General features: G+C 40.1%; 1 protein-coding gene across 1 annotated transcript; it reads left to right on the top strand.

Annotated features, from left to right (window-relative positions):
• Positions 1-3,509: 3,509 nt before the first annotated feature.
• On the top strand, positions 3,510-27,784 carry ABHD3 (abhydrolase domain containing 3, phospholipase). The gene is made up of 9 exons (XM_066562373.1): positions 3,510-3,718; positions 5,260-5,423; positions 8,094-8,276; positions 9,982-10,027; positions 12,881-12,993; positions 16,404-16,577; positions 17,227-17,275; positions 17,360-17,525; positions 25,703-27,784. Exons 1-9 carry the CDS (start codon positions 3,572-3,574, stop codon positions 25,879-25,881), a joined length of 1,221 nt encoding a protein of 406 aa, XP_066418470.1. The 5' UTR covers positions 3,510-3,571; the 3' UTR covers positions 25,882-27,784.

Genomic DNA, 27,784 nt, shown 5'->3' with positions numbered 1-27,784 from the left:
CCATGCCTCTGGTAATTTTTGTGGCCCTCCAACAGGTCCACATCTTCCCTGTGCTGAGGACTCCAGAGCTGGATGCAACACTCCAGGTGGGCTCTCACAAGGAAAAATTAGAGGGGGAGAATCACCTCCCTTCCCTGCTGGCTACACTCTTTTGATACTATCCAGGATGCTGTTGGCCTTCTGGGCTGCAAGCAATTGCCAGGTCAAGTTGAGTTTCTCATCCACCAACGTGTCCCAAATAAGTTCTTTTTGAATCCTTTGTTCCTTCCAATTTTACCATCATGAAGGGCTAAGAAATACTCCTTGATGGAGTGAAGAAAAGAACCATGGAAGAAAAATATATGGATGCATGGGAATATGAAGATAATAGTAAAAGTAGCAAAGCTTAAGAAAGGGACAACAGAAGCAGCCCTTCCTAATGCCGCAATCATTGATTTTTTCATGAGCACCGAGAGTACAAACACAAACACAGCCTGGCCTTTTCCATCTGAAATTTGAAGAGCCTCCAACACAGAGCAATTTCACTGACTTCATTCATATTTTAAGGAAAGACAAATAAATAATATGCATGAAGAAGTCTTGAGAAATGCTGAATTGAATTTTTCAAATGCACTTTTTTTCTCCCATTCCCTTGCTGATGATAAATATCACCAACACTGGATGCCTTTTCCTTAATGGAAAAAAAACTTTTCAGACGTTTTATGCATGGACTTCTCACTTTTTAAGTATCCCAAGATAGTTTATGCTGACACAAAGGTATTTATCCCATTTTGTTAGATGAATACTAAAGTTAAACAAACATTAAAAGAATATAATCAAACAGAACCTTGAATTTAGAGCTCTGGGGTTAAAAGTCACTTTGCCCCTCCTCAGAGGTACTGCACTGAAATCCATTCCAGAGAACTGCAGTGGGGCCAACTTGCAACTGTCCATTGGAATGTCAGAAAGAACATAATGATTCTGCCCCAATCTCCAGATGATCGTAGAACCACCTCCCTAAACAAAAGATAACATAAACATAGTGCAGACTTCTAGTGATAAAAGCAAATCAGACTGTGACTCTTCAATTGCTTCTGTCAATTATTATCTATTGCTTAAGCAAGATAAATTGGGAGACAATATGAAAGAACAGTCCTGTGCCTTTTCATTTCTGCTTAATCTATAATCCATTAGTACTGGGTTGAGGCAATCGTTTTATGAAGCACTTGGAAAGAAGAGAGCATATTGCAAACAGGAACTCTCTCTGGGAATGTGCACCCTCCTTCTCTGAAAAAGAAAAATGCAGTAAGTATTCAAAACACTGTAGGGACCACCTCGTTTTTTCACACATGCACAATTTGCAATGACTCAATCACTTGGAAGTGGTTGTAGTATGAGCACAATACAGCCTTTTCTTTATCAGCTCTGCAAAATGCATTGTAGGCCAAAGTACAACCTTTTAAAGACTTAAAAAGCCCAACACCAGAACCGGAGGATCTGATGGGAATTGCTTGAGGAAGAAGGAAGTTATTAACATTTCTGCTGTTGTCAATGTAGCAACATGTTTACACAGTAAAAAACCCAAACCCCTCAGCCCTTCTCAGTAGGTGTCCTTTGTTTCAGTTTGCCAGCAGCATGTCACATGTGCCTAACCTTGTTGATATTCCCATGAGTAACCAACGCAGGGTAGGTGGAAGTCCAAGACCAGATAAACGTCATCAACCTTTGTGTCCGGATGTTTTTTCAGGCATTCAATCTCTCTTGATTGTTGATCAAATCATTAAACTACTGGATTTGTATGACTCAAAGCCTTTCTCTAACCATCAACAGCCTCAAATGAGTGGATATGCATATAGAAGCCTTCTAGACCCAAGGACACAGGCTGTGTCCTCTTCTTTCTCAGACATCTGGGATTTTTTTTTTCTCTAGATTTTGGGTGACTCAAGGATTCTTCAGCTTAATGAGGACAGGACTCAGATACAGAACAGTCTGCTGCAAGCAAAACTAGCTCCCCCTTCAGATGTAGCAGGTTCCTCTGCAACCTAAAACCTAGTTGTCAATTTGGCCAAATTATTGTCTCTGAAGATTCCTAAGTTCACACTGCAGGTGAAGCCTACATGTTCTCAAACTGAGCTATCTACTCCAGCTCTCCCAGTAGAGTTTCCCTTCATGATAAATCCTTTTATCTGGGGTGTACAGCATACACTCCCAGCAAGTCAGGACCAAAACCTGGGTATGGTTATTCTCCATCAGCAGAGGAAGTGCAGCATTGATGACAGTAGCTTTCCACCCATTCGATTTCCTGTTTCTGTAACAGCTCTGGGGGAAAAAACCAAACCCCAGACCATCCCTGCCTCCGCTTATCAACTCCCATACTCTTTTCAACTTTGGACAGCTGACTGTATAGGAAGAATAGGTATTTTAAAATTTCTTCAGATGCCTGCAATAGACTCTTATTAGTCTTTCCATGGTGAACAAGAACATTTTGGACCGAGATGCTTTAAATCAGAGCAGAATCTCTCTGGTAAACTCTGTCTTAATTAGGAGGAGTAAGTGAAAAAGGCCACATCTCCTTTTCTGTGGTTACATTTTTTTCTTCCTTTTTTAATTTTGTAAATTTTGAAATTTGGATAGAGTAGGAAAACACAGATAAGGCAAGAAGTGAAGAGTCTCACTGAGCAACGTCTGTCTTCTCTCAGCAGTTCATGGAGCTGGGCCATAAAATAAGGAGAGGGAAAGTACTTCCGTGTACTGTGGTGCATGGATGCATCTCAAATAGCAGATGCTCAGCTCCAGGATCTTCGTGTTATCAGCTGTGCTAGGATTTTGCCAAGGAAAAGACGCAGATACTGTGTATCTTTTTATGAAGCTGAAGGGGGGAGCATCTGAGTTAGCAAACACGAGGGCCTCCAAGCAACAATCCATACAGCTGAAAAAGGAGCTAGCCGAAATTCTCTTGGGAATTGGAGATACCTCTACTCCTCTCTGGTCTTCACTAATGCCTTGTAACAGCAGTGATAAGTGGAAGAGCAGTAGCACACTTCTGTCTCACGTAAAATATTTAGAGAGATTGCTGATTAACCACTGCTGCATTTGGAAGCCCGTGTTCCCTCTTCCCTGCCCGGCAGTGACTGAGTTTCCACACGCCTGCATCAGCTGCTCCTTACGGTTTGGGACGGGTCCCTTTCTTAGCTCACCCCCACACGCCCTCCCCGCCCTCCCGGCAAAGCGACGGGGCAAGGTGACACCGAAGGAGCACCGAGATGTCACCTGCCGTGGGGCGGCCGATGGCGGCAGCACTGCCGCGGAGGAGCCGGACTCAGGACTGCGTCCCCTGCGGGGCAAGCTGCGAGCCAGCCCGGCCCTAGCCCCGGCCCCTGAGAACCGGCCCCAGGCCCCGGTGGCCGCGGCGGGGGCGGTCCCGGGGCGGCGCTGCAGCGCGGAGCGGGCCGCGGGCAGCGGCGGCGGGAGGCGGGCGCCAGCTCCTCCTTCTCCCTTTCCTCCTCCTCCTCCTCCTCCTCCCTCAGCGCCGGGGTGGGCTCGCCCGCGGCAGCCGGGGTGTGGTGTCCTGCCGTGCCGTCCCCCGTGTGCGATGGACTGGCAGGTGCTGACCAGGGAGCTCTCCCTTTACCTGGAGAGCCAGGTCCGCGTGGGCTTCTTCGGCTCCGGCGTGGGCTTGTCCCTGGTACTAGGTTTCGGTGTCGCCTACGCCTGCTACTACCTCAACAGCATCGCCAAGGTGAGCGGGAGGGCGGCGGGGCGGGCGGGCTCCGCAGGTGTCCCGCCGATGGGGACAGCCCCGAAGGTCACCGCGACCCACCGCCCGCAGGCGAGGGGATCGCACCTGAAATGGCTGGGGGGGAGAGCAGGGCTCTGCGGCCGCACTGTCCTCAAATCCCTCGTCCGTCCCCTGGACGGTCCGCCCCGGGGTCCCGGCCGGCCGAAACCCCGCTCGAAGCCCACACGGGCCCGGCAGCGCAGCCTCACCGGCCCCCGGGGCTGCGTCTTCCGCAGGGGCCGCCGGTGACCCCCGGAGGCCGCTGGCCTGCGGTGAGGGAGGGCTCCCCTAGTCCTGCTCCGTCTGGGAGGGGAAGGGGCTCCGGTCTCGGCAGTCCCCAAAATGCAGTTGTACCAGTTAGAGAGCTTGGCCGGGTGCCATGCTTTGGAAAGGGAGGTTAGGAGACTGCCCTGCACAACACAAACCCGACCTACTTGGTTCACTAGCAGGGCAAGCGATCAAGTAGTTTTGCTGCCCTTGTGTCCCCGTCGGTACCATCCTAAGTACCTCTAGGGGCACCATGGCAGCGTTTTGGGGGCTGGAGCACTCTTGGGCATCTCCTCATCAGCAGTAGTTTTACAGATGAATTAGGCAATCGCAAATTACTTGGATACAGCGAGCCTGACGAGATCTGAAGTGGCCCCCTGGTGAGAGCGCCTCGTTGAATGCGTAATCAATTGAAAATACGCATATCAAAAGGGTTTTGACCGTCGAGGACCTGAGTGTTGCCACAGTCCTTCAGAGTACCGCTGGGAACATAGCCTTCCTCTTCATAGAGTAGAGAGTACTTGATTTTGGTCAGAAGAGAAAAACGAAGGGATGATGTGCCATTACAGCTATTTATGTGGAATGGTTTTCCTCAAAGCATGTATTGTTGTCCTATTAATGCTTGTATGTTGAGGAATCATTGTGACAGAGAGGTATAAGAAACATAGTTGGTAAAACCTGAGCTGTTTGGAATACAGGGACTTTTCCATGTTAATTGGTAAACAAATGGAAACTGTAAGCAAATTGTCTGCATGCAGAGCATTATTAGAGAGGAGAAACCGATGCACTTGTGTACTGTAGAATGAGATGGGAGGAGAAGCATCCTACCAGGTTAAAAAAGGTACTGCCGTCAAAGTGCATGCATGAATTAAATGACATTTTTGTGTGGTCCAAGAAAACAGACTTGGTAAAACCTTTCTTGTTTACTAAGAAACAGTGTGATTTTAATATGTCAGTGAAGATACAATGCTGGTAAAATTAGAGATAGATCAGTATGTTATTAGAAATGGGTAAGGAGTCCATTATGCTTAATGGGTTTCACTTTTTGCTTGGGCATTTTGGCATTTTGTTTGGTTTTAATTTACTTCTCTCTGTACCATTAAAGGTAAGAGCATTGCAAATGATTATATGAAATAAATTAGTTCACTAAGAGAGGATTTAAATAAGCTTTATTTCTTTGTTTTTTAATTTGTTTTAGAAGAATGTCCATGTCTGACTGTAGTCTCTTTTCCTAGAAACCCCAGCTGGTGGCAAGCAATGACCGTTTCTGCCGCTTTCTCGAGGAATATTGCCCTGTTGTGACAGAAACTTACTATCCCACGATTTGGTGCTGGGAAGGTCGGGTGCAGACACTCCTGCGCCCCTTTATCACATCTAGACCCCAAGTACGGTACAGGAAGTAAGTGCCTTTATTTTGGAAAGTGATTGATTTGATATCCAGCTGTTCTCTTACTCTGTGTCACACCCACTGTCTTTGCTCAAGTTCGTGCCTGTTATTTTTTGCTTTATGCCCACCTTTACAACTTTATCATAGACTTGGAACTACCTTTATCATGGATTCAATATGAAGTAGGTTTGAAAGGTCAATGTTCCCAAATGGGCCTATTTTAGCTCAGAGTTTTGTAGCACTGAAATATGGGTGACAATATAGGAACTGATGTGGTTATATGTTCACAGGATTACACAGTGGATGAGGTCTTAAAAGACCTCTGGAGGTCACCTAGTCCAACTGCCCTGCTCAAGCAGGTTCACACAGAGCCAGTTGCCCCAGATCATGTACAAATAGCTTTTGGATTTCCAGAAGGATGATGACTGCATGATACCCCTGGGCAAATTGTGCCAGTGCTTGGTGGCATACTCTCACATTGAGAATTTGTTTCCTGATATTCAGAGGGAACCTTCCATGCTTCAGGTTGGGCCCATTGCCTCTTGTTCTGTCAATGGGCAACACTGAAAGGAGCCTGGCTCCATTCTCTTTGCACCCTCCCTTCAGGTATGTAAACACATTGCTAAGTTCCCCCTGAGCCTTTTCTTCATGCTGAGCAGTCCCAATTGTCCCAACCTTTCCTCATAGGAAATAGGCTCCAGTTTGTTCATCATCTTTGGGGTCCTTTGCTGGATTATCTCCAGTATGTTCATGTCTCCCTTGGACAGGGGAGCCCAGAACTGGACTCAGTACTCCAGATGTGGCCTCACCAGTGCTCCATAGTGGGGGCAGGATCATATCCCTCAATCTGCTGGCTATAGTCCTCCTAAGCCTCCACAGCCTCCAGACTTTTGGCCATCTTTCCCACAAGAGCACATTACTGACTTGTGTTCAACATGGTGTCCACCAGGAGCACCCTCAGGTCCTTTTCTGCCAAGCTGTTTTCCAGATGGGCAGCCTCTCCTGGTACGTGGGGTTGTTCCTTCCCAGGCTCAAGACTTTGCACTTCCCCTCATTGAACTCTGTGAAATTCCTGTCAATCCATTTCTGCAGCCTGTAGAGGTGTAGAGGCCCCTCTGAATGGCAGCACAGTTACTTGGCTTATCAAACATTCTGGTGTTCAAATGCCATAATTTTGCAAAGGTCATGCAGTCACTGTATCTGTCCATTAAACCAACACGTTGAACCTAACCGTAGCACAGCCACATTCAGCCTTGTTTTGAATATACAGAACTTCTGGGATTTTCAGAGTAACTTTTACCTGTGGAGTTTTTGTGCTGTGTTTTTTCATGCCTAAGAGGCATGCCTAAAGAGGTAACATTTCCCTCATTCTAAGAGGGAAAAATCCCTTATATTTATTTTTTGTCCTCAGCTGATCTCTTTCACACAGAAATGAGACTTAGTCTGGCAAATGAGGCATTTGGCACAAGACCTAAGGAGAAGGACTTTTATGCGCCGGAACCTGGATGCAACACAAGTTGTTTCAGCTCTGCTTGCACGGTAGAATAGATTTAGCATTTAGCAGCTTCCCTTAGTTTTAGTAACTAGGAAACATTTCAGTGGTATGGCCATGTCCACTTCTTCTAGTCCTTCTTGTACACTTTTATTTCAAGGGTTTTGAGAAAAGAAACATAGTTCCATGGAGCAGTGCTTATTTTGCACCATTTTAGATTGTGTTGGCAGTACTCACTAGCAGTGCATCTACTTCCCATTACTGAAAAAGGGCAAAGCTGAGCTAATGAGTCCATCAAGGCTGGTCGCCTTTAAAATCTGCAGTAGTTACTACCAAGAATTTCAAAAGAAAAATCAAATGCCAGGTAGGCTTACATTTCAGCAGTTTCCACACCAACTCCCTCAAACCATTCAAATATGAATATATTAGCTTTTATCTACATGTTTGGCTATCTCTTCTCTATTTGGATAACTACTTTTCTAAATTATGAAAGTAAAGTAGCATTTTAACTGTTCAAATTTCCAGGAGGTGGGAAGATTTGTATGTTTCCAAAAAAAAAGAATGTAACTTTTTTGTCATTGTTCAATGCATGCCTATCTTACTGAGATATTACCATATTTGTTGCATTATTAAGATATATGCTATAAAAGTGCATTCTAGCACAGTTTGTAGTAATATGGGGTGAAATATGCAGTAGTGTGTGTGTCTGTGTTCTGCATGTTTAAAACATAACAATCCATTATGCATCCTACTTCTTTGGATGAAGAGGGAAAAAAGAAAGTGAAAAATGTTTATCACATTACCCAGTGTGCTATCAAAAGATTCTTAGATGATTCAAAGGAAATCTGCAGTACACAAAAATGCCTGTATAAAACTCAAGGCAGTGCCAAAAATCACATTAGTTACAAGCTTCCAGTACATCAGCAGCAATTTATGAAAGGCCATGTCTTCATTTACTGTCTTCATTTACTGAACGGGAATTACCCTGCAAATTGACTGTTCTAACTCTTGTCAGCTGTAGGTGTAACTCTTTCTGATTGCAGACATGCCTAGTCAGGTGGCACTTTGAGTATTAAAACATAATGAAAAGTGCAGAATTCATACCTCTTAATTTGTAGACTGCAAGCACTCTTAATAGCATGTAGGTATTTTTCAATCTAATCAGTGTTGTCTTAAAATGTACCTTTCAGTGAGCTCATTAAAACAGCAGATGGAGGACAGATTTCGTTGGATTGGTTTGATAATAATGACAGCTCATACTATCCCGATGCCAGCACAAGACCCACTGTCCTGTTATTGCCTGGCCTGACAGGAACAAGCAAGGAATCCTACATTCTTCATATGATCCATCAAAGTGAAACACTGGGATATAGGTACTGTTGTTTTTCATTGCTATTCATTTTGCTGCCTCTGGTAGGATCCAGTATCAGTATGTGTATGTATCAGATGCTTTCCTAAGGCAAATGAGATCTGAACACAGTAGTTTATGTAAGAAAGTGTTATTAGTAATAATAATCATAGTGGAATTATATAACAGGCAGTACATTTGGAAGGGCTTGTTTTAATATCTACAGATGTGCCCCAGAGATTGCAGTGAATGCCAGCTAAGTCTGCACAGAGCTTTGCACTGCTTCTTAAGTTATTATATCACATTAGGTGGTAACCTTTCCACTTTCTAGAGAAAGGGTTTGTATTCAGCTCCAAGAAGACTTGTGTGGATGGGTTGCTGGCAGTAGGCCTTGGAGGAGGTCAGCTTCTGAATGCCAAAATTGCTTGATTCAGCAGCCTCAAATTCCTGGGTGCAGAAAGGAGAGCTAGCCTACTCTTACTGATGCCATTTGAGGGGGTCTGTCACATCTTCATTGTCACTGTGTAATTTAGTTTCATTCTTAAGGCTTCTGGTCAGATTTGGGTAAAATAAGTGGATTAGTCGATGAGTAGACTCCTTTATGTGACCATATTGCTGCTGCTGCGCATTAAAATAAGTTGTCATTGTTCCAGGATCTGTATTTGGAATATTAGATTTTGTCTTTGCAGATTGGCTTCTGGTGCTGACTCCAGTAAGTTCTTCGACTATGTATATATTAGCTTTTATATACATGCTTGGCTATCTCTTCTCTATTTGGATAACTACTTTACTAAAATATGAAAGTATTTAATTGTTCAAAGTACTTTTTAAATCACCTTAAAACTTAGCAGTAAAAAATATCAGAGGAAAGCCCTGAAATCAACAACTTGTTACTATTAATTTTTAAACTGGAAGTTTTATCTGCATTTCACCCCCTAAGGGAAGAAGGTAGAATATTAAAAAATGGAGCTTTAGGTCAGATTTCAAGAGAATGCTCTAATTTTGTTTTTAAATAGCAACATTTGATAAAAACATAAAAATAAATATTCTTTCATGCCTTTAACCCATCTAAGTATTTATATTATTTAATAAAATTATTTTGGTGAGATGGTAGAAGAGCCATAGAAAAGTAATATTTATTGAGAAAGTATGGATTCTTAAATCATGGTAATACTGCTAGAAGATTCAGAGACTCCTCCCAACAGAGAGAGACCAGAAACTTCTGCTGTACCAGATGAAAAAAAAAAACATTCCCAAGAACCTGCAACTTAGATCCAGCTGTCATTATAATTTTGACTTGGCTCATTTCTTCCAATTTAATAGAATTATGTAGCTTTGGGGGATGTCTACACACGGATCTCTGACGTTCTTTTTTCAGAACACAGCTTTAGGCTGGGCCCTGCAGTGTCAGAGCTCATTGCAGAGTGCAGGCAGGACATGTCTGTACCACTTTCAGCTAAGCCTTGGGCTTCTCACCCTGCAATCTGACCTCGACAAATCACAGAGGTCTGATAGTCCCACTGACCTCCGTGAACTCCATTTTGGTATAAAGCTTGTTCCACACAGGTCAGCCTCTTGAATCTGTAGGTCTGTAAATATTTATGTGCTGAACTTATTCATAGATGTGGCTCATTTTTCTTTATGCGTTTTCATTTTTTTGTGTGCTTAAGTTATCTCTTCTGGTGAAATTAACAATGTGCACAATTGAATTTATTTGTCTCAATTTTTAGATGCGTGGTTTTTAACAATCGGGGAATTGCTGGCGAGGAGCTTTTGGTAAGGATGACTTCTAAGATAAACATCTCTCACTTATAAGTGGTAATTATGAAATCATTTGTGCCTGTTTGTACAGTTGGATTTAAATGAGAGAAACTCAGAGCATGGGTTGAAAATGCAGAGAAGATAATTCAGCCATCTGGTAGATCAATCATGTGCCAATATTAATTTTTTATTTTGAAACCCTAGAGGGTCAGCTGGTCAACACACAATTTTTTCTGAACATTTCATTTTAGGAAATTATTCAATTAATAATATCTGTAACACTAAAATGAACAATCTTTACATTTTCTTTCCAAAAATAGTGCAGTATCTAAAATGTGCACATCTCTGCTCAGTCATTTCAATTTTCTCCCATTGATTTAGCATACATATCCAAATATAATCCACTGTGATTCCTTTCCCAGTTTAAACTATATTTTTGATATGGTTAAAAAGGTGTGCCATTAAAATTGATCCATGCTACATGTTAGTAAATTAATGAACCAGCTTTACATGGATATCTGTATCCTGAAAGTTAAATGCGTTCTTGTATTTTTCTCAGCAATCATGACACAAACTCAGCTACAGAGGACATTTTTTTTTTTGGGACAGACACTTCATATTTGCTTAGAAATAACTGGCCATTCCTCAGATGAAAAAATCTTGAAGCTAAACATTTTCTGCAGCTAGGGACAAGGCATGATGAAATATTGCTGAATAAGCTTTGTTTTTTTCATATGCGTTCTGTTGACAATTCTGCAGCTGGAATGAATGTGCATAATACTCGGTATTGTTTAGCATTTTTTTAATCCCCTGGTTTCAAACTTTAAAAAGCTCAGAATGTTTTTCCATAATCAGATAAAGCATTTCAATGCAAATATTGCCATGTTAAGAGTAGTTTTCTGCATACTTTTGGAGATGGACCTACAAAGCAGTTTTGTGACACACAAAGTCCTTATTGATGAATTTCTGAATCATTTAGAGAAAAGAACCCTTGTTTGGATACATTGTGTGTATTTTACTGTAATCGGATTTACATCTTTAAGCTTTATAAGTTCTTGTGGTGCAGCAAACCAGCTAAAATTATCACATTTTCTGCAAAGAGGTTTCAACACTTCAGTATAAAATCCCTACTTAATGAGTCTGAAGCATAGTTAAGCACCACAGTAGAAATTAGTTATGTAAGCAGTTATTTTTCTAGTCACTTTAAAGATAGATTTAAATTTGCAACAAATAATAGTTATCTAAAGAATACTGTACTCCTTGATTATTGAAAGCTATTGTGAATTATTGCTCTGGAATAATCAAATATCATATTGACTACAGCCACTGTGAGCTAAGATGGTGTTTTAAAATACCTTCATACAAATTTAAATGGCTAAACATTAAACTGTCTGGAATTACCTGAATTTAAAATAGATGATATATCTTTAGTTTTATAAATTTTAATCAAATACACTTTTACTTAGAATGCATTAGATGCTAGTTACCAAAAATAATTTCTTTTTCCTTGTAAGGTTGACAATTTAATTGAAATAAAACACATTCACAGTTTATAATTAATAGGATGTTAAACAGTGAAGAGTAATTAATGTGGATGAGAAATGGAAATGCAACATAAATGGAAATTAAAAATGTCTTCAGTTTTAATTATCTAGACTTAGTTTTTCTTTCCTTTTCTTCATCTTTGACGTCAACATTTCAATATTCTTGTTAAATGTGTTCTAAGTAATTAGTTTAGTGTTGTTAAAATCACCCACAAATAGCCAGGCAGTTTAACTGAAAGCAATTTAAAAAAACACCCTTGAAATCCATTGTTCCTTCAGGCAAACAGAAAAGTTCCATTCACTCATAGTTATGTATTTTTATATTTATTTACTCACTCATAGTTATGTATTTTATATTTATTTCACTGAACTTTGGCAGTTCAGCCAGTACCTATAGTTAAGTCCAGGTCACTAACATGTTCCTAGCAGCTCTAAAGTTAAAAACTTTATTTCTCTGTAGATGAGGTTTGGATAACACCATTAGAAAAAAACACATGTCACTGATTCTTATGGTGCTAAATGGACTTGTCTCCCTCAAGCTGCTCCAGATAGTCCCTCAGATTGGACTGTTCCAGGTGTCTGTGCAGGGGAGGCCCAAAAGTTGTGCTTCTCCTTCAGCAGCAGGGAAGTGGCTAACCAAATCTTACCCAAGGGGTTACCCACCTGATGCCAGCAGAAGTCATTCCAAGTCTCAATTCAGGATTTAAAGAGACACTAATGATGGATAAAGAACAGATAATATACGTTTCATTCCTTTAGTTAATTGAATAATTCGCTAAATTAGGTAAACCACACTGGAGAATTTATTTACCTGTTTATTTGGTTGTGTTGTACATAAAATCTAAATATGGCTTAGTTTTCAAATGCTGGCTGACAGAACTTGAAATCTGATGCTCTCTTTTGCATTTGAATGTGGGTGAATATAGTAAAATTGTTGTTATAACTTCCTTTTCTGTAAACTATAGCCTTTATAATGTTTCCATTTCCTTGGGGTATTTTAAAAATATCAGTGTCTATCTAGTTCTGATCTAGTTCTGTCTAGTTTAGCACATTGTTCTCTCTTCAGATTTTGTCTAATGACTTGGAGGTTGCAGATACTGAAGATACCTGTCACTGCTTTTACTTTGTAATGATAACAAGTATAACTCCTTCCTTCACCTCCTTGTGAAACGTTCTGGATTTCTATTTGCCATTTAGTGAAGCCTCACAATAAATGCTAAATTTATCTTCTTATATAATGATCCACTGTTCAGTTTGCTTTGTCCTTAAAGGATAATACAAAAGCTTATGATGGCATTTTTTTTTCCCTCTTGACTCCTTACAGACACCAAGGACTTACTGTGCAGCTAACACAGAGGACTTAGAGACTGTTATTCATCATGTGCACAGCTTGCACCCCTCAGCTCCATTTATGGCAGCAGGTGTTTCTATGGGAGGGTAAGGTTGTGTAACACAAGCCTCAGCTTAACTGTGATCATAAGACTGGTGTAGCCTGATTGTAAATTACTCTGGAATACTTGCATTGCTTACTGACCTGCAAGCAAGTTGGGTTTCTCTCCAACAGTTAATATGCAGAAGACTTTTAGAAACTTTGTATCATTGAGGCTTTTGCCTCTGTGTCAGGGAAGGTTGAAATTGGCTAACATTTTAAAACTGGGGGGAGGGGGGTGGAGAAAGACAGGAAACAGTGACAGGCAGATTGACAGCAAACAGGCAATACAATTGTCAGAAACTAGGGAGGCTGTCTTCAGAGCAGAGGGATATAAAACAGGATCTTGAGCTAATACACCAGGTTTCATAGCAACCTCTGGCAATAAGATTTGTCTGCACTCTGTATTCTGCAGTGTGTGGGTAGGTTAGGCTGGAAGAGGTGTGGATATCTGCTCTGTCTGGCTCAGAAGCAAAAAGTAGTATTGTTGTTCAAACTGATATGGATTGGTAGAGCATGTGGTGTTAAGACTTGCTGTGTCCTGGCTTCTCTCCAGAAAGCACAGTGAGAACAATGATAGCACAGTTTCTTAGGAAAAAAAAAAAAAAACAGTGCTAGAAGCTAGTAGAAATATTCCAGCAGCCTCTTTAACAAAAATCGTAGCAGAGGAGAATTTTCCTTAGGAATACTGCAGACACAGTGGTAACTTCCTGAGACTTCACTTTTCTTTGATAAATTTTGTGGAGAATGGGCAGATACAGCCCACATATATTGAAATTAATATAGATTACTATATATTGACATTAATCTATCCATGACTTGTAGGAGCTTTGGGATAAATACATATTTGTTCAAACTGGTATTTTTTGCTTTTTCATAAATATTTAGTCACTAGGTTCCCTGTTCTGTTAAACAGTGGTTCCAGGAGGGAAAAAGGCTAGTCAGCCTAACTTCAGTTCTTTGGGAGGATCTCTGGGAGCCATTTCCAGGCATATGGGGACTAATGGTGACTGTTTTCATTAAGGACAAAACATGGCCAGGTGATCTGATTGCATTCTATGAGGAGATGACTGGCTTCACTGATGAGGGGAAAGAAGCCAATGTTGTTTGTTCTGAGTAATCTTTTGTACCAAAAGACTTGCAGAAGCTATTCTTGCTGCAGAAACCTTTCCCTTGTTGTCTTCCACATCCCTTGCTTGTTCCAGCTCCAGCTGAACTTCAGTTTTCCTAATTGCATCCCTGCATGGTTGGGCAATGACTGTTTTCCCAGATAGATGACCTGTCTTCCACCTTAAGGATACTTCCTCCGTGAAATTGGTCAGAAGGGTTTTTTTCCTCCATGTGGTCTTCTGCTACTCTTGCTCAACTTCCTGCATATCAGAATGTATCAGACTTCTGCTTTATGTTTGGTTATCCTTAAAGTCCCCTTTGCTCATCAGGGCCATCTTATGTAAGATCTTGCCAACCAGATCCCTGGGTAAATGAAAGCCAACTCTCTCCAGTATTATAATTCTGCTGCTTACTTTACCCACTTACTTCTCATCTTAAAAATCCACTATCAAATAATCTCAGTGGCCAAGACTGTTCTCTACCTGACCAGTTCTTCCTTACATATGAATAGCAGATCCAAAGAATATTTTTCCTATTTAGATCCTTGATTGTATATAAAAATATTGTCCTCAACACTCTCCAGAAATCTGGTCTGCTTGTGCCTTGCTGTGGCATTTGATGCTGGGATGGCTACAATTCCCTGTGCCTGGCAATTATGAAGAGCTGAAAGTGTGGTAGAAGCTGGCAGTTCTGAGACTGGTACAAAAGGCCACATCAGCCCATTTCTGTCCTTGGCTTATCCAAAATACTGGCAAAGTCTGTTACAATGGCACAGGGAATCTGTGTTGTGTACCTGGTTTATATGTAACCAGCACTACTGGGCAATTTTAGGCAAGGTGTTCCACCTCCCCCCTCCAATATGTTTTTAAAATCCTGAACCAAAACCAGAAAGCGTATGCTTAATTGTACAGAACACTGGAATAGTCAATAATCGTCTACATGAGAACTGTTTCCTTGCTTCAAAATTAATTGGAGCATTGCACATTTAAAATTAAGCAGGAGCAAAGATCTCAACAGGGAATACTGCAAAAATCATCCACCTGTCTAAAGCTTACAGATTTTTTATCGTCTATTGCTTTTCAGAATTTTCTGAATAGTCAGATAATCTATATAAGACAGATCTGCCCCAGTTAAGAATTAAAATAGATGCTCACTTCACAGACATATATAAATGTAAATGAAAGACCACCTGTTCTACTGTCTTCTGTAGGTATTATTGTGGAAAGGGACTTCATTTTGTAACATAAAGATTCCTATGCCTTCTCTCTACCACATATTCTCTGTGAATTCTGTTAGGGAAGTTAGAATTCTGCTACTGCAACATTTTTTGGTTGGTTTATTGGACTGCCATCCTATGACGTGGTAGGGAGTGCAGAGGGATAAAGTCTCTGTGATGGAAGACTGGTTCATAACGTCTTTGCTAAAGGTTGCTGTCTCTGGAAGTACGGTAGAGCCAAGGTACAGAGTGTGGCAATCCAGGGAGCTATCTTAATGTTACTAATCAACTGCAGTTGTTTGTGTTGAAGATTTGGAGTTAAAATGCTTGTTGTAAACTTTATGGTCTCAGGCAGTAAAGTAAGACTTAGAGCTTTTCTGCCAGTACTTTTGTTTTACTCTCTTTGTGCTGTTTTATTTTTTCTACATTTGAGGGGTAGATACTTGTGAACTCCCCCCATTTTCAACTCAAGTGTACATTAGCAGTAGAGACTGTGAGTTGCAACTGATCAGAAAGACAAGACCTGAGCCATTTATTTGGGTCATAATTTTGTTTCTCTAGTTTTTTTCATTACCCAAGACTTCACGTATTTTGTGTTAAAGAAGAGCTATGTTCTTTCTTATGTGTGAGGTGAGGTAATGGCACTACCTTAATCTCAGAAGACTTCTTCATAGTGAGGCAGGTGTGCCAGGGGAAGCTTGCATTTGTCAGGCACGCTGATCAGGTTTATCACATCAGGAAGACCCGTGCTTGTAAGATGATAAAAGTTACTAACACTTGGGAATACTTGTTCCATGAGTAAGAATCATTTGACTTTTTCCTCCCTTTAGTGATTTAAGTAAGACCAGTAAGTACATTTCTATTTCTAAATGCACTCCTACTCACACCCTACCCTGTTCCTCTCTGATAGTGGAGAAAGTAAACTTCATGAGTCATATGTTGATTAGATGACTGCCTTCTAGGTGTACTAGGCACAACTGTAGGACTCATACAAGAAACTATTGAAAAATAGACAAAAACATGGCTGTTACATTTACTCTAAATTGAAGCAAACAGTTTGATAGTATGTATGTTTCTGTTTTTCATTTGTAGCATGCTTCTTTTAAATTACCTGGGAAAAACTGGCAGAGACACTCCTTTAATGGCAGCTGCAATTTTCTCTGCGGGTTGGAATGTTTTTGAATCTATAGAATCTCTGGAGAAGCCACTAAACTGGCTTCTTTTCAACTATTACTTGACCACTTGTCTACAATCCTCTATCAGCAGGTGAGTTGTCTTCTGAACTATTTAGCAAGGTGGAAGGATTTTAACATGAGATGGACAGCAGGTATAAAAATATTGGCAAAATTAATGCTGTAAGAACTCTAGTTCTTACATGATAATTCATGCATTATTTGGTAAGTTTTGAAATCAAAAAGATCTTTTCAAGAAAGTTTGTCATCAATGTGACTAAATTTAGATGCTGCTCAAGGGACTCACAACAAGCCCAATTTACTTCTGTATCTATAGATGAAGTAAATGGATTTTTAAAATTTTTAGACTTGTACATATTCACTTTGAGTAGATTTGCATATATAATAATTTTTAAGTTTGTCTTGGCTGCAAAAGCACAGAAAGACCTAGTTCATCATTGGCTTTATAAAACCAGGGTGTATTTTGTATTCCCAAATATTAAATTCTCTTATCTTTGGCATCTTTCTCATGGCTTATGCAGATTTTTACTATGTTGCTGGATGTACCTACATATGGATGAACAATTATTCTGCTCTTGGATTCCAGATTATTCATGAGAGAAAACTAAAAACAAGCATGTTAGACAGTTGCTTCCATAAATGTATCTGTAAAGCAGAGAACTTCTATGTTTGTTTATATAACAAAAATACAAGCCCTCCAATTTTTATATTCTTCTTTTTAGGCATCGACAAATGTTGGAGAAATTATTTGATATGGATCTTGTGATGAAGGTATGTGAAAATGTTACTTCTGCTTGAGCTGGATGCTGTTTTCCAAATGCTGACATAGTTCCCTATTTGAATTCTGTACTTCAGGCTAGAACTATTAGAGAATTTGATAAGCAGTTCACTTCAGTCATGTTTGGCTACCGTTCAATTGATGATTACTATGAAGATGCTAGCCCATGTCGCAAGCTGAAGTCAGTAGGAATTCCAGTGTTATGTCTAAACTCTGTGGATGATGTTTTCTCACCAGGTCATGGTAAGTTTAGGCTTTTTAAAATATATTTATCTGTATATGCAGTCATTAAGACAAACCACATAGGTTTGAGAATAAACTCAGACCTATGTGTAGAAGTGTATTTAAATATTACTTGCACGTAGGATCAAAACTTCCATGGAGGGCTCACTTTTGCAGTTAAGACACATATAAAACAGATGATGATGGAGAGACTTGATTAGTACAGAATGCAGAAGTATATGGGATGGCCTCATTAGGCATTAGTGGAGTTTTTACAGTCAAAAGAAAGAAATAGGAACATTTAGGGTGTGAGTTTTCTTACGGTAAGGAAGATACCAGATGTAGTGCCCTCTCAGAAGCACCTGTTTCTGTTCACCAAGTATGAAGAGAACCCATAAAAAAGGAATTTGGATTCTGATGTCATTCTGTCTGGATGTAGATATTCAGAATTCAAACTGTAAACAAGTGGGGTTTTTTATTGCGATTCTTTGAGTCCCTACAAAGAATGTGTGGGAGTTGCTTATGTTTGAGATGATATGAAATCCTCATCTGTTGATCTCAGTGTCACCTCCCCATGCCTGTAAATTAAAAGTAAGAAAAACCAACTAAATTAGATTATTTACATCTAATCTTGTAGGCCAAAATCTAGGGTAAGGAAAAAGATACACACAAGGTGAGCTCCTAGATGGGGGCAGGTTGAAATGAATAAGAACCATCAATATCAGCTAAGCAACAGGCTGAAAACTCCATTTTCCATTTTCTTTCTGTTTCATGCCAAACATGTGGTCATTATGAACATTTTTCTTTTCCTCTGAAAATCAAAACCCTGTTGTTAACTATTCTGAAAATATATGCTTGTTCCTGTGGTGTGTGTGTATTGGTTATAGCTTCTGAGAAGAGAAGGAGAACAAAAGCTAATGTAGAAGAAAACCACTAAAATGAACAGCTGTTTGAGGCAACAGTCTTTAGCAATGAGCACCTGACACCTTTAAAAATGTAGTTTATACAGCTGCTTTATTTCAGGGAAGTTTTCTTCACAAGTGGAGTGAGATTGTTGCAGAATGAGTCATGAAACCAAAGTGAGCAGGCAAACAGATCAGAACAGCAAGCAGAAATTAAAGAACTTGAAGAGACTCTTTGTGTGTACTGTTTATCTGTGTGCAGATGTACAACACATGCAAAAACATGCACACGTGTTACTATTTATAGTTTGAAGACCAGTTAGAGACAAATGTTAGAGACATGAAAAGGGCCACTCCAGTAGATTGCACTAGAAAAAGTCTGATTTCTTCTTCTCTAGAACAAAAAGCATCCATGCTTTGCATGAACAATGTAAAGAGGTGACAGACACCTAGTATGAGGGGAAAAAATGGTGACTCTAGATTAGCCAAACTACCTATCCCTTACATTGGCCAAAACAGAGGCTTAAAAAAAAATAAGGTCTGGGTAAACATAGCAATATTAAAGTGGAATACTGTATGTAACTTTAAAAAATTGCAGTTCAAAGGCTTTCTGAAACAGAGTTAGTCCCTTTGTATTTATTTTCTCTGTGGGATTTTTTTTTCCTTGAAATCAGACAGTTGCTTGTTCTCTCATAAGCTTATAATGGCCTGAAAATGAGAATGGATGAGCTGTGACCCTAAAATCTATGTCCAAATATAAAATCTGGCTAGTGATTCTGAAGATAATTTTTATAGGTCTTAGGACCCTGGAGATGACTTTCCCCATAGCACTGCAGGGAGTTCATCTGCTGTGCCGTTTTTCTTTCACAGAGTATCTGAGAGAGAGAACAATAGCTTCACCACTTTGTTTAGCATTAGCTTAGTTTGTGGTTTCTGTCTAAAGTTAAGTAAGAACTGTGGCAAGGTCTACCTAGTTGGCATAGTGACAGCAGCAGTAAACCAGTCAGTGTGCCTCAGTTCCTGAAAAAATTTCTTAACCTTTCCCAGCCCATTATGACTGGGACAGGGACATTTGTTACCTAGATGAAAATTAGTGCAGATACTCCATCGCCTTTTTATCTCCAGCTCTGAAGAGCCAGCTATTCATCTGACCCTATGACATTCAATCTGAACACCAGAAAACACTTTTTTACTGTGAGAGTGGTCAAATGCTGGCATCGTTTGTGTGGTCTCTATCTATTGAGATACTCACAACCTTATGGGACACGGCCCTAGAAAACCTGCTGTTGGTAACCCTGCTTGAGCAGGGGGTTAGAGTAGATGATCTCAAGAGGTCTCTTACAGCCTCAGCTGTTCTGTAATGTGTAGTTTGAGTACTCCAAGATTGAGTCCCCTTAGAGTACAGCTGTAATAGATCTCTCAATCCTTGAAGCTCTTTTGTAAAACTAACACAAGTCTTGGTGAACAGTGGGATGGTTGTTTGTGTAAAATTAGGTATCGAAACTATTGTGAGGATGCCTTAGAAGTCTTGAAGTGTAGAGCGGGGTGAGGTAGAACACTAGCACTTCTGAAACAAGAAGTGATAAGAGTCTATTGTAATGACTGTCCATCTTCGCTTAAAACTCTAACAGTAACCAGCCTTTCTCCATGAAGATATTTGGGTGGTTAGGCATTCGTTTATTCCTTGTACACAGAGTTAATGCTGTTAGCTGTAAAGCCTTGTACTTGTGGAGACAAGTTTACCTCAGAAAGGGCCACCAGGACGATGCTGATTTCCTGCTAATAGCATGACTCTGTTATTTCTGTCTATCCTTGGCTCTTTTTCATTTGTGCTGTGTACCCTCAGTGGGAATCATGCTGGCAGGAGACACGGAGCACCCCAATTAGCAGCCTGGGATTTATGTCTGCTACCATTAGTTAATGGAGTTTGTTGATCTTGACATCTTCTGTGAGCTGTTTTATGTTAGCAAACATAAAGGGCTGGTGTTACTCTTGGAGGTGACTTTATTCTAGCAATTTGCTTTTTTTTTCTAACTTAAAAACTTCTATGTGTGGACACACAGAAGCCTGTGGCAACCAAAGGCAGTTTCCACTCACAACTGTATCATGGATTCAAAGCCACAAAATTCATACTCATCCAAACCCCAGCCTTTTGTTGACTTTGGGGACTGGTTATTTCATGCCTCATTTCTCCCAGTAATACTCACCAGCTTTTAAGCTACCTTCCAGTTCTCTTGTAGATAGCTGTAATTTCCAAGAGCTGGGAAACTGGCCTAGAAAACTCACCAGGGAGAAAGCTGTGCCAGAATTCCTTTGTATTTAAATAGTTTCCATAAAGCCAGGCACATCTATCTTCTGGTAACAGAGCTTGAGGGATACTAACCCAAGTCTGCTTTGTCACTACATAATGTGGACCTAAAGAGACACTTCCCTTAAAAAGTGCAGATGCTGCCTCAGTTGCTTGTTACTACCTGATCATTTCTTCTCATGTGCTTCTTGGTACACTTTGTACTTCCCAGCAGTTATTTTTAAATATATTGTGAAAATGTGCCATTTGACCTCAATCCAGTATTATGAAGAAGCAATCAATTTGCAGTCCTTCCTTAATGTTGCTGTTTAAAGTTCACAGAGCTTGGCAGCTGATGTATCTGTAGTTTAATTCTGGAATGCAATTCTCATATTGCATAATACTGACTAATGAAAACAAATGCTTTCTTCATTGCATGACACTTCTCTCACCATAACTAATTTAAACAAACCACTGCTTCAGGAAATATGTAATAAAGCCAAGTCAAGCCCTTGCATTTTGTAAATGTGAAAAATAAACCAGGAAGATGGTGTGATAGCATTCATTATCACTGTCACATTTAACTTTTTATCTGAAGTGGCATTTTTCTCTGAAGAGACTTTTTAAGCAGTGTATTAGGCATCTGACTTGAATTTCACTATACTAATGCTTAGCTAATTGCTGCTGATGAGCATTGTGTCCGAGCTGGAAGCCTGCCCTTGGAGCTAGGTACCATGCAGCTCCCTCCTGATCCACTGTGACAAATAAGTGTATGTCTGAGCTCAGTTATATATATTTTATTGAACTCTCTGAAGCTTTTGTGTCCCCCTGAATTCAAACTTGAATTGTTTTAGGTGTTAGTGTACATCCTGTTATGTAAAAGAGCACAGTTGAATGCAGTTGCCAGAAGAGACCAAATGACCAAGAAGTGGACAGACAGATAGTAATTTGGTTAAAAGTTTAAGGAACAAAGAGAAATCAAGTAAAAAATGGAATGTCCAACAGCAGTGACTTATGTGTTTTTTCTTTTGTTCTTTAAGAAAATAACAACTTCTTTTTGGCAAAGAATGTACAACAAATTGGTTTTGAATGAAGTAATTCTGCATGTAAGTATTCACATTGTGGTTCTGTGATCACAAATCAGGTCTGTGCTTGCTGGATCGAACAGCAGTACAGATTTTGCCCAAAAGAAACTTAAGTACAAGGTTATGTGTGGAGAAAAATGAACAGTGGTATCTTTTGGCATGCAGTCCTATCTCCTAGAACGCATACATCCAGTGCTCCATTCATCTGCTTTTACATTGCAAAATTTACTCTGTTGCATTGTGGTTTTATTTACTGGATGGCTACCAGTCCCTAGCAACAGCCTTGAGAAAAGTACCACACCACTGCCAAGCATCATTTGCATTTTGGCACTGAGGAGCAACTCAATTCTCTTCTGAGAACCTCCAGAGCAGGAAACTCTGCTGGGGAGGAGTTACATGGACAAATAGAGGGAATTTCAGGATGGGGAGGATCACATTTGTACAGACCTGCATGTGGCTTGCACCTTTCCAGGCATGGAAAATAATCAGCATCCTAGTGCAGGACTGATAGGCTTCTAGTAAAAAGCCACTGTAGCTGTGTGGAGACAGGCAGCATGTGGCACCCACTACAGTATTGCCAACCAGTCTGGGAATGAAAGACCACCAGCAAACTGATTTGGGAGCTATGATTACACTGGCAACCTCTGAATGACAGGCATGCAGAGGTCATGGTGAGATTGGTGGCTTGTAAGGGCTTCCCCAGCCGGGCTGGCAAAGTAGAGGAGACATGTATTATGATCTCCCTTTTAATCCCCCAGCAAAGCAGTTTCTTATCAGGAAGGGACATTCTCCCTACACATTGCCACTAGTCTGCCAAACTGAATGACTGTCATGTTTTTGCCCATTTCAGCGAGTGAAGAGGTACGTTCAGGCCAGTTAGCAGCTGATCCTGAATCTGTTAGGACTGATGGGGTTCTCATGTCTATCTCTGATACTTGGAGGTCAAATCTGTCTCTCCTCACATATTCCTTCTCATACCCTTGCACAGAAGCCTATTTATTAGTCCCCTCAGTGACCAGGCAGACATCTGCAGAACGGGTATGGAAAGTGTGATTCATTGCCTGAAGCAGGCATGGGGTTTGTGTCTGATCCCCAGTTCTCTCTTGGGATTCTGTTTAACATGGACCACAGACTACTGGAGTGAAGAAGAGCAGATGGCTTGGTACAGATAAGTGGGCAAATTCCTATGCAGTCAGCAGAAGGTGACATGAATTGCAGCCACTCTCTTTGTACATGGCAATGCGTTCCTCCACAGAATCCAAGAGAGGCAGATCAGAGATTGCTGAGCGGATTAACTCAGGCAAAACTCCAGACAAGCATGTGCTGAGTCTGAAAATGATGCATGTGTTGGATTGCAAGAAATAACACATTGTTTTCTGCATCTCATGTTCTCAGCATGTGCTATTCCCCAGTCTAGGCTTTCACATCATTGACTTTTTAGTCTGGCCACAGAACTGCTTTAAAAGGGCCAGATCCTGCATACAGTATTTTCAGTTTTCCAACTGAACAAAAGAAAAGCCAAGGATTTCTTGTAGAAACAGTAGGAAGCACAGTTTCTTCTTCCTAGTAAGGAATCAAAATCACTTAGTAAATGCTGGAATCTACAAACTACTTAGATGCCTGCAATTTTGAAAGGAGGGAAAGAGTGGGAGAAATGGATAGCACTGAGTAGCAAAGACCCTCACATACATGGCAGGAGAGCCCCCATTGCTCTGGAGCTCAGTCCGTGCTCCCCCAGGGTACGGTCAGGTACCTTATGTTATGGGCAGGGAGCTGGTAACACATCTTCACAAGAGACACTAACCCAGCTCTGCAGGCAGTTGGTTTTGCATCCATGCTGAGGCCCTGGAGTGGAACAGAGCGTGTCGTTCCAGGCCCTGCTGGTAGGGACCTCTGAGGCACAGGCTGCTCCCCTGGCTCCACAGGTCCAGTGCTTCTGCCCTGATCTATTTTAAGTTGCATAGCTGTTCGCCACAGTCATTGCACTCAAGTTCTCCTTGAGTGACTTACTCTGGCTGGGGGTCCTTTTTTGTCTAAGCAAAGGGTTACTCTGCTCCTACTCCAGTTGCTGAAAATGAAGGCAAACTGGCAACTCAAGCACACAGCTATGAGTTTGCCAGCATCCAAATTAAATTAAGGAGCACATCTATGAAGAAGGCAGTAAGATGCAGAGATAGAGACTACTCAAGGATAATCACCTTTGAGATAGCAAATGTATAAAGGGGTAAAGGAACAGACTCCTAGAAACAGGAATGAGTGGAAGGTGTCTCTGAAGGAAGTGCAGTCAGAAAGGGATGTGAACAACTCAACATGACCAAAATTGAATCTGATTCAAAAATATTTTAAAGTAAATGAAGTAATATAAATCTTGTGAACAACTTGCTGCTTAGTGTTGTAGTGACAAGGCATTTTTAGTTGAGCCGTATATGACTTAAAAGCAGAATTATTTTGTCATAACCTTTTTTAGACAACACAGTGAAACTGCTACTATTCCCTTCTTTGGACAAAGCTTTTTTGTTGTGCTGTTGCTTTTTCTGTCAATCCTGAATAACCAAAAATCTGTATGATTTTTATTTTTTTCTGTTTCATAAAGTTTCTTACTTGAAAACTGGAAATTTGAAATGCATTCTTTACTGAAATGTGCCAAGATTTCTGCTCATTCAGATGTCTTCTTAGCATACCTAAAACTCCAGAGGAATTTCCTTAAATAACTTAATTTTTATAGATCAGTGGTGTTTGCAGTCTTCATATAAAGCTCCACTGCTGTGTTAGCCAGTTCAAATGATACCAGGGTGATCCCATCACACCAAGTATCCTTTGTAAAGTCATATGCTTCCTCTGATGTCAGTCTGTGCTAAGTGACCTCTATTTTCCTTCAGAAAGGGAACTGCCCAGGTGGTGAAATTGATTAAGCCACACATCTATGCAGAGTCAAAACAGGAGGCACTGAAGCTTCCCTCCTACACATTTTCAGATCAGTGCATATCTCAGATGTCATTTACTGATGACTTTAGGCTAATTGTAGGCCATTGCCACCTCACTGAAGGCTGACTGTGGCTGCCTCTATTCAGATGTTGACATTAATATGGGGAACTAGAATTAGGGTGCTAATCAGATCAGGAAAACTAACCCAGCAAAAGAAAAATCCTTGTACTATCCATTCTAATAATCTACATTCTAAAATAATTTCTAGCAGTCACTATTCAGTAGAGAGCCACTAATCTCCTGGGTGGCATGGATCACCTTTCTGTGTCCTTGTACAGTTGTTTCCCCCTTCTTCTTTCTCTGTTTACCTTCTGTCTTAGATTATGGGCTCCTCAGGGCAAGAACCATCCCCCAGTGTGTTTGCATGGTGTGCTCTGAATATGCAGGTGTAAACATATGGCAGATCAGATGTAATGTAATCTTTTATATTAGCTGATAGGATATCCTACAGAAAAAGATTTATCCTAATAAATCTTACCCTGACATTAAAGGTTCTGTGTTTGGAGGCTCACACAATTGCAATTGAGGTCCCAGTTCCTCAGCTTTTCTAAAGTTGAATATTGCAGTAACAGTAAAAAATTAAGAGGGCTGATTGTCCTTTTACTTACACTATTTATAGCAAATCCTAAGTATGCATTAACATGGGTGCTGTTCCATCAGTGCGAGTGAAAGACAGATGAAGCTGGAATTTTTACAGCAGCCAGGGAAAAAAAAATCACACAGGTAAGGTGAGTTAATGATGAAGAGAAAAATGGCTTTTAATACAGCTGTGGTTCTAAACGCTGACATTCAAGTGAATATTAAGTAAGACATTTAAGTGTATATTAATGTTGTGCCTATTTATTCATACATAACATGAGAAATGTTTAAGAGAAGTTTTTCAATGGCTGGCGTTTCATAGAAGGTAAAGGACTTAAAACGTTTTTCCCCCCCTTTTAGCTATACCAGTAGAAACTGCCAAACAAAACGCAAATGTTGCTTTGGTTCTGACTTCATGCGGAGGCCATATCGGTTTTCTGGAAGGAATATGGCCAAGGAAGTGCACTTACATGGACAGAGTCTTCAAGCAGTTTGTGCAAGCTGTGTTTGAGCATGGAAATAAAATCTTTAGCATGTAGCTTTGGACCACTGTAATAGCACAGTGGCACATTCTGACAAGGGCAGATAAGCTTAGTGCACAAATTTTAACTCCTGTAAGCCAGCAAATGGATAAAGTCTATTACTACATGCAAAAATATTTTTGCCTAAGATTTTGTAGCAAGAAACTAAATATTATGTTGTCACTTTTATATTTATTTTTAATATGCCTTACTAAGAATGACCTTAAATGAAACAGTGTTCTGCATACATCAAATTGCACTTAACCAAAACTATCAAGTAGAGAGATTATAATTCCTCAGGATTTTAATTTAAATCAGTATGTATTTAGGAGACTTTATTTAGATGGCTTTTACTACTAGAATGGCAATATGCAAAAGAGCTTATATTATCCTGTCACATATAGTACCACTTGGCCCATTCCTTAGAGCACTAAAGGTGAAAATGTTAAAACATTAAAACAAAAGGAGGGATCAAATAAAAGTAGTGATTCTTCAAATAAGTTGAAATTTCAGCATGTTATTCCACAGCATTAGACTGATACCTGCTTTTGCTGTTCTGCCCTGAGAGTATTCAGATTTAGGACTGTTTATTGTTTTTTAAACTGTCAATGCCATACTTGTCTTACATGGTTATTTTTTAAAGAGCTAATTTATAGTGTTTACATATAACCAAAAGATTCCTTTAAAACAGTACTGTAATAACTTATGTAATTAAAAGACATTTTGCATTTCAGAGTTTATGTAAAGCTGGGTGTTGTCACATAAGTAAGTAACACAGACTTCATATAACTGGTAAACTTGGTGATTGAACCTGCTATGTTTATATTACCTTGCAAGAACATTTCAGTTTTAAAGAATAAATATTAGAGCATCAAGAAATTATTATATAATCTGCTTTAGATTAAAAAAGAAAAACAAATTCAAGCCTTTTGTCTAATATAATTTCTGAAAAGAATGGACAAACTGTTTAAAGAAAGTCGGGCTGGAGGTCATAGTCATGCCTCTGGTTTGTTTATTTGGTCATTTGTCACCATTTTGGCAGTAGGTTGCCAAATCACTGGAGCCACTGCAAACCAGCTTCTGCCCTAGCAGCTGACAAGTTGTGAGGGTGGCCGAGGCATCGCTGTTCTCCGGAGCCCTGACAGAGTGACAGCCGGCGTGCAGAAAGGACAGTTGGACAGAACGTATTTTGAAACTGTTGGGAAGCCCTAATTTAGGGCATACTGAAATTTAGAACAGGCCCTTAAGCAGCATCTCTGAAGCTGCCATCTTTTGCTGATCACTGATTTGGGCCCAGCCACGTACAAGAAGTCAGGAAAGATGCCTCTGCATTTTTATTTTTATCTTTTGAGCGGGGTCAGTACAAGAAGAAAATGCAGCTAAAAAAAGCAAGTCAGGTCTTTTGTCTCAAGCAGTACGTGAACACTCCTCTGGCAAGGCATGTTTCCTAGTAACAGCAAAGGAAGAACAAAAATACTTTTTGTCTTTAGAAAAAGAAATTAGGACATGCTATACGAGAGCTGTTTTGTAAGGTAGACTGTTGAATTAAGAAAATTAAAAAGTGCTTTCAAGTTTTGACTTTTCAAACAGGCACTTCCCCAAATAATGAACTCTTATTTTTTCTCTAGTAAGAAAAATGAGGAAAGTGACTTGCAAAAGCAAAATGAAATTTTTTGCATGCTACTACAATACAGAAAAATAGCATATTAGTAGGGTGCCTTATTTATTCTTGTATTCATTTCCAGGTTTTATGTTCATGCAAAAAAAAAGAGCAATAAACAGTGTATTTAGTGTTATATTTGTAAAATTGTTTAGGTACAGTACTGTTCAAAATTCAGCATATAGTATTAATAAAAATAAAACCACTTACATTAAATCACACCTTACCATTTAAATAAAAGTATTATGATTAATGCCAGAA

The sequence above is a fragment of the Molothrus aeneus genome, chromosome 1, assembly GCF_037042795.1.
Source record: "Molothrus aeneus isolate 106 chromosome 1, BPBGC_Maene_1.0, whole genome shotgun sequence".
NCBI lineage: Eukaryota > Metazoa > Chordata > Aves > Passeriformes > Icteridae > Molothrus > Molothrus aeneus.
This window is presented reverse-complemented; position numbering and strand designations above follow the sequence as displayed.